Raw genomic sequence first — 15982 nt, 5'->3', positions numbered from 1 at the left:
GAGAAGGATATAAAGATGGAGGGTGGCAGGTGATGAGATAAAGGATAAATTTGGATCCATTGGGTTTTGAGATGCCTGTGAAAAAAGTAGATGTAGATGTTTGATAGGTAGTGGAACTTACCTTCTGCAGCAGTACAGAACTTCCTGCAGTGATGGAAGTATTCTACCATATTTTTTCGGACCATAAGATGCACCTAGGTTTTAGAGGAGGAAAAAAAATTGAAGCAAAAAATGTGGTAAAACATTTAATAACATAAACAGCATAATATTTCACCAGTGTAAATGCAAACAGAACTCAACAGCAGCATTAACAACCATTATTCCTCCCAAATGCGGGGGGGAGGAGTGCGTCTTACAGTCTGAAAAAATACAGTATATATGTGTTGTGTAATGTGGTAGCTGCTGACTACGTGAGGCGATTGAGCACTTAAAATGTGACCAAACAATTGAATTTTAAATTTTAATTTTAATGAATTTTAACAAATTAGAATTTGAATTAAAAGCAGTAGGTATAAAGGCTCTAGAATGTAGGAGAAAAGACACATTTAGAAAATATTTGGGAGGCAGTACCATAGAAATGGTATAGGGCCTCTAGGATTGGTAAGCAGTGTTAGGATATAACAGGCTGGTTAAATAAAGTAAGAACTGATAATCCATTGGAGTTTACAGTTAGATTACAGGAAATTTTTAGCAGAATGGTAGAGTGGAAAGCTAATTGGTATGGGTTAAAGGTGAGGAAGTAAATAAGAAGACAAATACTATAATAGACTGTGCTAGTTTTGTAAGTTTTTATATATAGTAGAATCATTCATTCAGTAATTCATATGTACTTGCTGTGTGCTAGGTATTTTTCTACATGCTGAATGTAGTGGTAAATAGGACAGACTCCCTGCTCTCATGGAACTTAGTGAAAGGATAGTAAACATAGCTGTATATGTCTTCTTTTTTAACAGCTTAATGAAGATATAATTCAACAGCCTACAACTCATTTAAAGTATTCACCTCACTAGTGTTTAGTATATTCAGAGAAATATACTACTATTACCACAGTCAATTCTAGCTCAGAAAGACACCCCTTACCTATTAGTTGTCATTCCCTATTTCTCTCCATATTGCCTCTTCTCCCTCTACCCAAGGCAGCCACTAATCAGTCTACTTTTTATCTCTATAGATTTGCCCATACTGGAGAGTTCATGTAAATAAAATCATGCAGTATGTGACCTTTTATGTCTCCATTCTTTTACTTAGTATAACCTTTTCATGGTTCATGTTGTAGCATGTATCAATACTCCAGTTCTTTTTATGACTGAATAATAAATCTTCCATTGTATGGATATATCATATACCACATTTTGTTTATCCATTCTTCAGTTGATGGACATTTGAGTTGTTTCCACTTTTTTGGCTGTTATGACTCATGTTGCAATGTGCATTCACTTACAAGTTTGTGTCTGAACATATGTTTTTTGTTTCTCTTGGGTAGATACCTAAAAAGAATTGAAATGCTGAGTCATGTGGTAACTTTATGTTGAACATTTTCAGGACCTGCCAGGCTGTTTTCCTCAAATGACTATGCAAACAGAACTCAACAGCAGCATTAACAACCATTATTCCTTCCAAATGCGGGGGGTGGGGGGGGGGTGGGGAGAGGGAGGGAGGAGTGTGTCTTACAGTCTGAAAAAATACAGTATATATGTGTTGTGTAATGTGGTCATTTCCCAAAATGACCTCTTACACCTAGGCCTGTGATTCATTTTGAGTACCATTTTATATGCCTAATAGCAAGTAAATGAGGATTCCAGTTTATACACATTCTTGTCAACACTTGTTACTATCTTTCTTTGAGTATAGCCATCCTAGTGGGTGTGAAATAATATCATTTGGGTGTTGATTACCATCTGTCTAATGACTTATGTTGAACATCTTTTTATATGCTTGTTATGCATTTGTGTATCATCTTTAGAGAAATGTCTGTTTGGATCCTTTGCCTATTTCTTAAGCAGGGTAACTTGTCTTTGTATTATTGAGCTGTAGTAGTTCATTATGTGTCCTAAATATGAGTCCCTTATCAGCTATAGGATTTGAAAATATTATCTCCCATTCAGTGGATTATCTTTGCTTTCTTAGTGGTGCTCTTTGAAGTGAAAAGGTTTAAAATTTTGTTGTGTAATTGATCTGTTGTTGTTGATTGTGTTTTAGGTGTCATATCTAAGAAACCATTGCCTAATTCAAAATTATAAATAAATTTATTTCTACATTTTCTTCTAAGAGTCTTACAGTTTTACCTCTTACACCTAGGCCTGTGATTCGTTTCGAGTTCATTTTTAAGTGTGGTATAAAGAAGAGGTTCAACTTCATTCTTTTACGTATGGATATCTAGTTGCTCCATCTTTTAGTGTTCTTTTCTCCAATGAGTTGTCCTAAACATCCTTGTTGAAAATTCAGTGACCAAAGACTTAGGGGTTTATTTCTGGATTCTTTTTCTAAAATTTGATTTGAGAGAGAGAGAAGGAAACATCCATTTGTTGTTCTACTTATTATGCATTCATTGGTTGATTCTAATATGTGCTCTGACCAGGAGATGGAACCTGCAACCTTGGTGTATTGGGACAATGCTCTAACCGACTGAGCTACCTGGCCAGGGTTATTTCTGGGTTCTTAAATATACTTCGTTAATCTTCATATCTCCTTATATAGGACCGCATTGTCTTGATTAGTATTGCTTTGTAGTAAGTTTTGACATTAGAAATTATGAATCTTCCAACTTTGTTCTTTTTTTTTAAGATGAATAGGAGGGTGACTTTATTCACAGACTGTGCAAAAATAGAGGCTGCAGAAAATAGGGATTTGGATCGGCAAACTTGTTGCCCCCTTCTACCAGCCTCTTTTCTTCTTCCCTAACTGCCCTGAAGCAATGGGGTGGGGAGGCAAACCTCCCACCCCTTATCTTGCTCCATAGCACTCCACCCACCAACCAGAAACAAGAGCCTTATGATGATGTTTCAAGGGAAATAATTGTGTTTTCTCTATTCCAATGCACTCTTCAGACACACACTTGTCCTGGGATTCAGGCTTAGTTGAAATTCAGCCTATATCATGTCCTTTTTATGGGAGACTCCTGACTGCATCCTCTATGCTTAAAGTTTGTAAAGCCCACAGTTGTTCTTACTCAGGGTAGCCAAGGTGTGGAAGAGTGACTGATCTTTGACTCTGGAAATCTCTTGAACTTTATGCAAGGCCAGACCCGAGTGGGCATATTGGCAAAGACTTATGGAACCATTGCTGGGGTTAGAAGTAAGGGGCATCTGTTTCCACAATGATTCTCTTTCTCCAACCAGATCTGTTTCAAAGCTTCTCAGGCCTTGGTAGAGGCATAAGTCAGGACTGCCGTGAAGCCCACAGACATGTGAAAATGCTTTAACAGGGGCTTGTTGACCAGGTGGCTGCTGGTGAAGCAGTGTCTATGGTTCTTGTAGTCTGAGGGCACAAAATTTGTTTATGACACTTTGCAGATCTTTGTCAGCTTCTCAGCATTGGATTACCAAGAGCTTCTTTAGAGACATGGGCCAGCTGCAGCTGTTTTTTAAGTACCTGCAGCTGTTTTTTAAGTACCTTGTGCTGTTCTGGGACAGGCGTGGTACACTTATAAGAGTAATCCAAGCCCATTTTCCCATATGCCACAGCCTTTGGATGCCTTAAGGCTTGTAAAGGGTTTCTTTCTTGAATCCCAATGTAGTAATGTGCAAAATGAGGGTGTTAGCCAAATTCCCTCCCCTGACTAGATCCTCTTGCAACAGCTCCTCCCATAGGCAACGTGGCAGTGTCCTAGATCACAGAAGTCAGAGATGGAACCCTGAAATTCCTTAGGAAGGAGATTAGATATTTCTGAATTTGCCAAAAGGTCTCTTTGAAAGACAAGTTGGAATAGAGTATGTGCAAGTGACAATGGCTATAATGTGCAAGTGACAATGGCTATAGATGAAAACTTCCTCTAAGTTTGCCTCTCTGTGGCTCCTTGTCAAGGAGCTAGATGCATGTCCTTCACAGGAGTTGGGTGGTGTCTCCTTATGGACTCTTCTTTTCTCTTTCATTTCCTTTTCTTCTAAGCTTCTGTAGAAATGAAATGGGTGATAATTTTGTGATCTGCCTTCCTCTTTTGCATCCAGATCTCTGGAGGTATTTTGGAAGCTCACTGTAAAGTTGGATGAATGATCACTCAGGAGGCCCTGCCTGCTCCTCCCAGCCTGAAATGTGTTATTGCTGCTATCAAAGCATTCTGACTGTAGTTCCAAAGCACTTCAAGATTTTCCTAAGGCTTTGGTTCAGTTTTCAAGCCCAAAACATGCTTCTACAATTACCAAACTCTTCAGTTTGGACAGTACTACTATTTTGGAGTTGTCAAAAGTGCTTCTGGGACTACAGGGCACTTTGATTTAGTTTGCAGTACTGTGGCAGGAAAAGAAAACTCCAAAGGTTTCTTATACTCTGTAACTGTAACACTTGCAAAGTTTCACACAAGACTGTAAAAACTGACAAGTCATAACCAAAGCAACGGCCAGTTACTCAAGGTCGTACACAGACTCCCATGATAAGCTCCTGTGCTCTGTAGCTTCTGCAAATTCCTCCTGAGTTTTCTCTTTGTCTCCCATATAAAGTAGCTGGACCTAACTTCCGCATTCAGCTTCTGTAACCTTGCTTCGCCACATAGGTAGGAAGCCCGGGACTATTTAAACCCCAGGAGAGTGAGGATCGGTGCTCAGAGGATTTGGATGTTAGCCACCCCCTCTGGGTCCCCGGGTAATAAAGTTTGTGCTTCATTATCTCCCCGCGTGTGGGTAGATTTTCCACAACAGTACAAAGCCCTTCAGAGATGTCAAAATGCTTCAAAAGTCTACAGGTTGCTTTAAAACAGTGGTGTCCAACTTTTTGGTGATTCTGGGCTACACTGGAAGAAGAGTTGTCTTGGGCCACACATTAAGTACATTGCAATACGTAATCACAAAAAAAATCATAATGTTTTAAGTAAATTTATGATTTTGTGTTGGTCTGCATTCACAGCCATTCTAGGGCAGCATGCAACCTGCAGGTTCCAGTTGGACACCCCTGCTTTAAAGTCTACACATGGTGAAAAGGATCAGTGCCTTTCCGTCAAGATGACGGCATAGGTAAACACAGTTCACTTCCTTGCACAACCACATCAAAATTACAACTTAATTATAGAAAAACCATCACTCAGAACCATCAGAAGTTGAATTAAATGGAAGTCTGACTATGAAATTAAAGAAACCACATCCATCCTGGTTGGAGGGGGTGGAGACATGGAAAGGGCTGGTCCCACATCCACGTGCGGTGGACAAAAAATTCAGGAGAGGTATCTCAGGAGCAAGGAGTCCCAGCCCCACACCAGGCACCTTAGCCCAGGGTTCCATTGTTAGGAAGATAAGTCCCCATAACTGCTGGCTACAAAAAAGCAGTGGGGATTGAGTTGTTAGAAGAAACTGCTGGAGTCACAAGTCGTTCCTCTTAAAAACCCACACATGGACTTAGTCAGACTCATTCTGTCTGAGCTCCAACACCCAGGTAGCAGCTTGAAAGGTACCAGTGGTATGCAGGGTGAAACAGAAGTATGTAACATCAAGATGAGAGCTAGGAGACAGCCTTTTCCCAGACAGAAACATGGGTGGAAGCCATTGTCCCTTTTCTGAACCCTACCCCAACAGAGCTGAAGAAACAGTGGCTGCCATTTCTGAGTCTCCATCAACCTGGCTAACATTGTTTGCTCCACCCTGGAGATTCCCTGAGACTCTGTCCCACCCAAGCTGCTTTTCCATATGAATTGCTGATCTTGGCTCATGCTTCATAATTTTCCAAATTCTCTCAAACATGCAACATCTAGTCACATTGAGCCCCCAGCCTCCGTACCTCTTGCTGAGTGGCCCCAGGTCTAGCACTAGCAGCAACCAGCCTAGATTCACAGCTTGGCTTTGCCTGAGAATCTCCAGTCACAGCACAAGTAGCAGCCATTTCAGATTGCTTTATAGCTCAGGCAGAGCAGCCTGGACCAAAACACAAGGGAGGACTGACCTTGGCCCACATCACACAGGAACTCTCTCACCCTAGAGCCTGCACACCCAATAGTGGACAACTATTGACCATGTCAGAGCACCACCACTCTGCTCCTGCACAGCTGTTCCTCCGTGGAGGGTGGAGGTTGGTGGTAGTGGTCACACCTAGACCTTGTAGCTGACTGGCCTGGGTAAATCCCTCCCATTGATCTGCCAGTAGCAATCAAGGCTCAACTACAAGAGAAGGGTATACTCAGCCCACAGGATGGGCATATCTCAAATACCCAGCTTGGGTGATAGGGGAGGCTGTGGCACTGGACCCTATAGGACTCTTATTACGTTAGTCCATGCTACCAAGACAGGGAGTCATAGCAGTGCTACCTAATACATAGAAAAAAACATAGGAAGATTGCCAGAATGAGGAGACAATGAAACATAGACCAAATAAAAGAACAGATCAAAACTCCAGAAAAAGAACTAAACAAAATGGAGGTAAGCAATCTATCAGATGCAGCATTCAAGGAACTTAAGACCTCAACAGCATAAAAAAGATCCAGTCAGAAATAAAGGATACACTAATTGAAATAAAGAACAGTTTACAGGGAAACAACAATAGAGTGGACGAAGCCATTCGCATGATAGGGGTGCCAGAAGAAGAGAAAGAGCAGGAAATTGGAAATCTATTTGAAAAAATAATGAAAGAAAACTTCTTTGATTTGGTGAAGGAAATAGACATGCAAGTCCAAGAAGCACAGAGAGTCCCAAAGAAGACGGATGCAAATAGGCCCAGGCCAAGGCATATAATTAAAATGCTAAATGTTAAAGGTAAAGAGAGAATCTTAAAAACAGCAAGAGAATAGCACTTAGTTACCTACAAGGGAGATCCCATAAGATAGTCAGCTTACTTCTCAAAAGAAACTTTGCAAGAACAGATTGGCAAGAAATATTTCAAAGTCATGAAAAGCAAGGAGGGACCTATAGCCAAGATTGTTCTACCCAGCAAAGCTATCACTTAGAATCGAAGGGCAGATAAAGAGCTTCCCAGACAAGAAAAAACTAAAGAAGTTTGCCATCACCAACCCATTGTATGAAATGTTAAAGGGACTTATTTAAGAAAAAGAAGGAGATCAAAATTATGAACAATAAAATGGCAATCTCTGTCTCTATCATCTATCAACAATTGAATCTAAACAACTAAGGAAACAAGAAGAGACAGAATCATGGATACAGAGAGCGTTTTGATGGTTACTAGATGGGAGAGGGGTATGAGGGAATGGGTGAGGAGGTGAGGGAATTAAGTACAAATAGGTAGATACAGAATAGCCATGGGGATGTAAAGTACAGTATAGGCAATGAAGTAGCCAAAGAATTTATACGCATAACCCATGGATGTGAATAATGGTGTGGGGATTGCCTGAGAGAGTGGGGAGTACTGGGTGGAGGAGGGCAAAGGGAAAAATTGGGACAACTGTAATAGCATAATCAAGAAAATATAATAAAAAAATGAAGTCTACACATGGTGGCCCCCCTTTAGTCCCTGGCCCTTCAGCCCTGTGCACTGTGGCCAAGTAATACCCAGGGCTGGGAATTCCCTCTGGGCTGTGCCCCACTCATTCACCACTTCTTATCCAACACCTGAGTCCTATCTGTTCTTTTTGAAGATTGTTTTTGCTATTTTGGGTCTCTTTACGATAAGTTTCTCTATTTCTGTACAAAAGGCAGCTTGTATTCTGATAGGGATTGCTTTGAATATGTAGCTTGATTTGATTAGTATTGCCATTTCAACATTCAAGTATTGCAGTCTGTTAGTATGGATGTCTTTCCATTTATTTAGGTCTTCCTTAAATTCTTTCAACAATGTTTTATAGTAGGTGTATTTTTTTTACCATAAAATTTAGTGGCTATCTTCACATCATTTTTGCAAAAACTCATGAGTGATCATAAAAGTGATTTTTTTTTTTAGAGCTCTGCAATCTGCCATTCCTTGTGATGTTGACAGTGTCTCCTGATCTCACTACTCATTCCTTTCTGCTTTACCACCAATGTGCAGCTGACTCCCTTAGTCTGTTTGATACATTACCTTCCCAAGGTAATGTCTTTATAACTATATAAACCGTGTTCTGTAGAAACCAGATGGCCAGCCATGGGCAAAGGTATACACTTTCTCTGTCTAGAATTTGATGATGCATAGTTTCTCTCTAAAACTTTTATTAGTCTTGCAGTCAAGAAGCCTGTTTAACACTATGATTTCTAATGTTACTTGAGCACAAAACACTCTTTTATAACCCCCCTATTAAATCCTGTAAACCATAGTTTACCATTTTTAGGAAAAATACAGAGTCTAGGGAATTCTTAGGCAAACCTAGACATGACTATACAACTAAAAGAGCTTTATAATTCTTTCCTCTGCTTACTTTCTTTCAGTCTTCCAAAAATACCTCCTAAAGGGGAAAAAGACCCCTCCCTCAGATCTTGTTTTTCATCTACCTCAGCAGCTTCATTTCTTATTATTCTTGATGGGAATCTCTTCCTTAGATAAGCATGTTTATTACAGTTTCAGACTATATTCTCCATGTGGAATTTCTTCGGTTATAAGCAGGAAATCATTGATTCTTTAGTGGTCAGAATATCCTGTGATAACTAAAAAAAGATCACCCTATAGCCTACAGCACATAGGCTGTCTTACACCTTTGCTCGCCTATGACCACCTCCTAAAATTACATTTTCTTTGCTAATCCTTTTCAACCCCAAACTTTTGAATTATATTAGTAACTCAAGTTACTTCTTCCACTCATGTAAAAAGTAGATTTTCTTCTGGGTGGTGAATGGGAGGGAGAAACTTATGGGAGTGGAGGTAAGGAAGAGCTGTGAATGGGTGCTGGAAAAAAAGGAGTGCCATAGTCATTGGGGCAAGGAAGTCATACCTGACATTCAGTGTACCAGCTTCATGGGTAAGCCCCTCTTTTAAGCAGTTAGTTACCTCCAATGGGACAGTTTTTGGTTCGTGCAGTGGTGAGCTGTGCATTCAGGCCAGGCACTTGCCTCTGAAAGGTTTTCTGTATTGAAGTGCCTACTTCATCAGCTGATCCCCCCCCCACACACACAAAAAAAGTGTTTCAGAAAAGTTCTAAAAAGTTCTAAAGTTCTATTTTTTTCACTAAAAAAAGTTCTGAGAACCTCTTATTTTCTAAAAGCAATAAACCACTTTCTGTGGATTAAAAAAAAAGCCCTCAAAACATTAATCCCAAATCATTTTGGGGCTTTAGGTATTTGTAGTTCCCCATTATCAATTTATTATGGAATTTTATCTGCCATGTTTGGGTTTCTTTTTTTTAATACTCATTAAAAACTTTATTGTAAGTATCATACATATTCAACTTTACATAATCTTGATACATTTCTGTTCATTTTGCAGAACACAATCTTGCAATTTCCTTAAATCTTAAGAATCACCTACTTTAGATCATTTCAGACTGGCCTGCCTGGCCTTCCCCCCTCTGTCTGTGATGGTGTCCTCTGCAGTGTGCTCTGCCTTATGCCCAGATCCCTGGGGCCAGGAGAACCTGCCCAGGATTATGCCAGCCTGTCCATTCTGTTTTCTCTTTGTCCCATTTTCACCCCTAACCTGACTGGATAACTATGGATACTCTGAGCAAAGTTAACTCCGGGTATGTTTTATGGAGTATTTCAGAACCTAAAGTTGGTAAATGATTATTGTTAATTTTTAATGGAACTGGGGAGAAGGAGTTGGAAAAAATTCCCCGAAAAGATAGGCTGGAGCACTGTGGAGTAGGATTTAGTTTTCATTTCTCCTGCATCACCCAGGCCTAGCCTATAGGTGGGCAGCAGATGTGTCCTGCTCACACCTAGGAAGTGTGGCCAGTGAACAGCCACTGGGGTTTGAAAGCAAATTTGAAAAAAAAAAAATAGCAATGAAAGCAGTCCATAAGGCATAATCTGACATGTCCTTCCTGAATAACATTCCCCTTTCTCCTTTTATAGCATTTATGATCAGCTATAATGTAGAATGGTGCATTATAATAAAAATAATATTATAGCAGTCATTTCCCATCTAGAGTGCTATTCCACTGCTTGCAGATAGTTGCAACTTTAATGCATTTGAAACACACTAGGAATGATTGATAATTCTCCAAACTAAGGAAAACACCTAATTTAAAAAAGGTAGAAAACACATGCTAATTTAATGGCAAACATTTTAGAGTATCAAACCTTATTTTTGATGCTCTAACAGTAAAAATATTGGAATTAAATGAGGAACAGCAGGATCCACTATTTTCCCAAAAGAATATTGAGACCATCAGCCAGAGATTGCAGGGTTCTTTTCCCGATACAGTGGCAGGGAAGGGACACTCCTGGGTCAGTGGCTTGGCTGATCCCAGTGTTGTTCGCAGGGACTGTCAGTGCTGCAGCAGGAAGTTGGTAACCACATTAAGGTCATTCTTTGAAGCTCTCAGGGCTTCCAAGGCATCACCTCTGGACAATCCCATCTCCATGAGCCGGGCAACCTGTTCCTCAGAAACCTCTAGAGGAGGGGATGCGTGTTGTTCAGACTGCTGACCATCCGGATAGTTTACATTTTGTTGCTGCCATACAGGAGGGAAAAGATGATTCCAACTGATCGTTCCTCCCTGCTGCTGCCTTTGTTGCCTTGCCTGTATAAACTGAGACAGCATCAGCTGCCAGTTGAGCACCTCCATTCTCTGCTGTCTCTGGATGCCCACTGTGGTCCCCATCCCAATTCTGGCTTAGGTAGTGGGTTCTGAAGATGAGAATGTGGGCTCAAGTATCCAAGAAAATAAATTTTGCCATCCAGTTAGGGATGTACAGCACCTGGTATACTTGTAATATTTTGCTGTTATAGCAGATACTGGAAATAAGTCCACTTATGGCTATACTCCAGATGTAGGAACCAGAGGTGAAAAGCTGTTGTCTCAGTATATAAATCAGTGTCGTTTGTGATGGACAACAGGTCCAGAACATGTGCCACTTGGACTCTTGGTTCGGAGCAGTAAAATGGTGCAAACAGAGCAAACACAGGTGCCGGGAATCCAGAAAGCAAATTCGTGAATGCAGAGATACCAAAGCAATACCACACAATTTCAACAAGGATGAAGTTGATCAAGCCTGACAAAACCCAGGAACCCAGCAAAAAGGATGCAAATTTTTTGCTTCCATATCTTGTTTCAAATATCCTAAAATTATAAATAAGCAGACTACTGCAGAAAGTATCTTACAAATCAAGGCAAATTATTCTTCCATATTTTAGCCTCCAAATCTGGAAGTCATCCTTGACTGCTTGGAGGTTATATAGGAAGAACCTCTGACAGTGTGGCAGAAGGGCCAGCAAAAGAGGACACTGGGGACCAGTAAAAGACTCTTAAGATAGAGGTGTCTTGTAAAGAGCGCTGGAGCTGGTGCTACAGAACATGTTTCCCCCTGACTCGGAGCCCAAGCAGGGTGACTACAGGGAGGGGAAGCAGAGATGGAGGAACCAGAGACTGCCCCATGTTTGGGTTTCCAAGAGATATATGTAATAACATAGGACCCTCTGACTAAACTCATATTCTGAATTTTTAAAAAATATATTTTATCAATTATGCTATTACAGTTGTCCCATTTTCCCCCCCATTATTCCCCTCCACTCTGCACATCCCCTCCCACCTGCTTTGCCCCTCTTTAGTTCATGTCAGTGGGTTGTACTATCAGTTCTTTGACTTCTACATTTCCTATACTATTCTTAAACTCCTCCTGTCTATTTTCTACCTACCGTTTATGCTACTTATTCTCTGTACCTTCCCCTGCCCCCGACATCCACACTGATACCCTTCAAAGTGATCTCCATTTCTGTGATTCTCTTCCTATTCTAGTTGTTTGCTTAATTTGTTTTTTTTTTTTTTTTTTTTTTAGGTTCGGTTGTTAATAGCTGTGAGTTTGTTGTCATTTTACTATACATGTTTTTTATCTTCTTTTTCTTAGATAAGTCCCTTTAACATTTTATATAATAAGGGTTGGGTAATGATGAACTCCTTTAACTTGACTTTATCTGAAAAGCACTTTATCTACCCTTCCATTCTAAGTGATAGCTTTGCTGGATAGAGTAGTCTTGGATGTAGGTCCTTTCTTTTCATGACTTCAAATACTTCTTTCCAGCCCCTTCTTGCAAGGTTTCTTTTGAGAAATCAGCTGATAGTCTAATGGGAACTCCTTTGTAGGTAACTCTCTCCTTTTGCTGATTTTAAGATTGTCTCTTTATCTTTAATCTTGGCTAATGTAATTATAATGTGCCTTGATCTGTTCCTCCTCAGGTCCAACAGTTTTGGGACTCTCTGAGCTTCTTGGACTTCCTGAAAGTCTATTACCTTTGCCAGATTGGGGAAGTTTTTCTTCATTATTTTTTGAAATAAGTTTTCCATTTCTTACTCTTTTTTTTCCTCCTTCTGGCACCCCTATAATTCAGATGTTGGAACATTTAAAGTTGTCCTGGAGGTTCCTAAGCCTCTCATTTTTTGAATTCTTGTTTCTTCATTCTGTTTTGGTTGAATGTTTCTTTTTTCCTTCTGCTCAAAACTGTTGGTTTGAGTCCTGGTTTCCTTCCCATCACTATTGGTTCCCTGTGGATTTTTCTTTATTTCACATAATGCAACCTTCATTGCTACCTGGGTCTTTTTTATGCTGTTGAAGTACACAGTGAGTTAGAGCATCTTGATAACCAGTGTTTTGAACTGTGTATCTGATAGGTTAGCCATCTCTTCGTCTCCTAGTTGTATTTTTTCTGGAGCTTTGAAGTGTTCTTTCATCTGGGCCTTTTTTTTTTTTTTTTGTCTTGGCGCACCTGTTACCTAGTAAGGGGCGGAGCCTTAGGTGTTCACCAGCGCAAGGCAACCCATGCTATTGTGTAGTGGTGCTGTATGTTGTGTAGGGTTCTGAGAGGGAACAGTGTTGCTTGCTGCTGGTTTTCAGTCACTTCCTCGGCTACCCACAATCAAATTGGGCCCTTCTGGTGCTGATTTCCAACTGGGTGGGTTTGTGTATGTTCTAGGACCCTGTGGGTCTCCAGCGAACTCTCCTGTGAGGCTGGAAGTTTCTCCCATAGCCTCAACCCGCACAGGAGTTTTTAGTCAAAGGCTTTGAGGCTTTATTTCCCTGTGCTGGAACCCTGGGTTGTGTGGTTTATCTCACTCCCTAGTTGTTCCTCTCAGTTTATCTGCATGCAAATGTGGGGCTGCCAGGTCCGCCAGCCACTGCCTTGCCTGGTCCTCCAGCCGCCACCTTGCCATGAGTCCTCTCTTCCCAGCTGCCCATCTCCATCCTTCCTACCAGTCTGGATGAATGTTTAACCCCTTTTTTAACTCCTCGATTGTCAGACTTCATATAGTTTGATTTCCTGCCAGTTCTGGTTATTTTTTGTTTTTAAATTTGTTGTCCTTTTTTTGGTTGTGCAACGAGGCATAGTGTGTCTACCTATGCCTTCATCTTGGCTGGAAGTCTGTATTCTGAATTCTTGAACAAAACTCCTGTTCTTAATCTTTTTATTGAATGGATTGAATAATTTGTAAGGAAGCCTTAAGTACCCATTTATTTTCTCTGCCTTTAAGTTTACAGCAGGTGTTTTCTTTCCTTTTTTTTGCCCTGGAGAATTCTCTGTTATTTTTTCTTCTTTAACAATGTTTTGAAAGATTATCTACTAAAAACCTGAATTTATTAAATATTTACCTATTTACCATTTTTATCACCCCAGTAGGCCTGTCAGCATTTGTGTTCTTTGAGCACAAGTTGAAAACCATCAATGTGCTGGAAAAGGATGGACTTTGAGGGGTGGACAGATCTGTATGAAAACCCCAGCTTTGCCAATTAGTAATGTTATAATGCTAGGCAAGTTAGTTACTTGTACTTCCAGGCTCTTCATCTTAAAAATAGGGGTAATAATCTTAACATTGAAGGGCTGTTAGGAAGATTAGTGAGTATGGAAAAAAAAATTAGTGAGTATGAATGATCCCAGCATGATTCTGGGCACATGGTATTACCACATGTTAGATTATCTGTATTCTGTGAAGTCCGTTTTAATATCTGTAATTATATGCTGATTTTAGGCCAAAAAAATGCTTTTTAAACCTTTGTAGATGTTATTATTTCAGTACCCTTGTTATAATCAGTTGCATCAGGTGGTTTAGGAAGTAATTTATGTAGAAGAATGTATAGAAACAACGGGATGTATTAGTCATGATTGTTCCAGCCTATGTTTTATGTAAATACAAACATTTTGTATTTTATTCTTGCTTCTTATGGAAAAACACTTTTATTTACTAGTTAACCAGCCTTATTATAGTAGCGAATAGATGCTTTCAGAGCTCTGTGATAAGAACCTTGAATCCAGTATTTAACCAGATGTATGTATCTTAAGTCTAGTGTTCTGTTATATTTGAAGTTTTTTCCTACTCTAAAATGAAAACAGGAATCTGAGAAAGATGATGATGAAATACTAAATTGTCTGAAATAAAATTACTTGTACAAATCTCTTGTCTTTGCTTTTCAGTCCACAAGAATCGGAATGTCAGTGAATGCTCTTCGCAAGCAGAGTACAGATGAAGAAGTTACATCTTTAGCAAAGTCTCTCATCAAATCCTGGAAAAAATTATTAGGTATAATTGATCTTTACACACACACACACACACACACACATGGTGTCCTGGTTTATTCAAATATTTGACTGTTGTGTATATTTACTTTATGAGCGTACATATACTGACATCAGTGCTATATAATAAGGGCAAGGGTTTGTTAGTTTGATCTCCTTGAGGGTTTTGTTTAAGCTAGTCAAATTTAGCTTTCTCGTCTTTCAGTACTTATAACTAGAATGCCTCTTTAAGGAAGAAGAAAATTTCCCCTCAAGGGGAATTTTGTCATACTTAAAAAAATGTTTGCTATATTTGTTTTGTCATATTCTTTTTCTCTATATGTATATACTCACAAATTATTTTTTTGAACCATTGGAGAATATGTTGCAACTTTACTTTTTAATAGTTAGGGGTCTATTTCCTTGGAACAAGTTTCTTTTCTTATGTAATCATAACACTGGAAATTCAGGAAATTTGATGCGGGTACATCACTTTAATCTATAGGGAATGTTCCATTTTTTTTTGTCAGTTGTCCCAGTAATATCCTTTATAGCTTTCTGTTGCTTTTCCAGAACAAGATCAAGTCTAGAATCACATATCTAGTTTCTAATCTGGAATATTTCTTAAGCCTTTTTAGGTCTTTTATGACATTGATGATGAAGAAAACAAGCACCCTACACCCTTTGTTTTTAATGCATGTTCCTTATTTGGGGCTTATCTGCTATTTTCTCGTGATTAGATCAAGTTGTACATCTATAGCTGGAATAATACCTAAGTGTGTTATATCCTTTTCAGGATTTTGGATCCAGAGGTATTGTTGATGTTAATTTTGATAACCCAGTCAAGGTGCACACTGTATTGTTTTGATGCGGATTCTGACCAGCGGGGTCTGTGTGTTGTGGATGTGACAAACAAATTCACACGGACTGCAGAAGTCCTTTGGAGAAAAAGGGATGGCATGGCCACCTTCTGAGTGAGAGAGCACCTTGATCCTTGCCTGGAATGGTTTTTATTGCTTTTCTGGCGAGGATGGTCCTCATTTACTATGCACAGGTTCGCTTTAGGTGATTTTTTACCTTTTATAGATAATAAAGGAGAGGATGTTGCAAGTGCAAGGGGAAAAGTGGTTGAACTGGTTACACTCCATCCTTGGGAAGTTTAGCACAGACTTTAGGAAGTTACTTTAAAGTATGCAGTAAACTTTTGCTGCCTCTATTCAGTGTGAGGGAGTTTTAGCCAAAAGCAAGCCTCAAAGCAGCCTCGGTACAGTGCAGGCCTGGT

General features: G+C 39.7%; 1 protein-coding gene and 1 pseudogene across 1 annotated transcript in view; one reads left to right on the top strand and one right to left on the bottom strand.

Moving 5' to 3' along the window:
- Positions 1 to 15982, top strand: part of TCEA1 (transcription elongation factor A1) — a 49941-nt gene that overhangs the window by 13015 nt on the left and 20944 nt on the right. The window contains exon 3 of the mRNA XM_045849364.1: positions 14620 to 14725. Within this exon, the coding sequence (XP_045705320.1) occupies positions 14620 to 14725 (106 nt within the window). The remainder of the gene's footprint in view (positions 1 to 14619; positions 14726 to 15982) is intronic.
- LOC123825748 lies at positions 10484 to 13992 on the bottom strand (annotated as a pseudogene).

Source organism: Phyllostomus hastatus, unplaced genomic scaffold (genome assembly GCF_019186645.2).
Source record: "Phyllostomus hastatus isolate PE091 unplaced genomic scaffold, TTU_PhHast_1.1 phas_contig_65, whole genome shotgun sequence".
Taxonomy (NCBI): Eukaryota; Metazoa; Chordata; class Mammalia; order Chiroptera; family Phyllostomidae; genus Phyllostomus; species Phyllostomus hastatus.
Note: the sequence above shows the minus strand (reverse complement) of the source record. Positions and strands in the feature narration are given on the sequence as shown.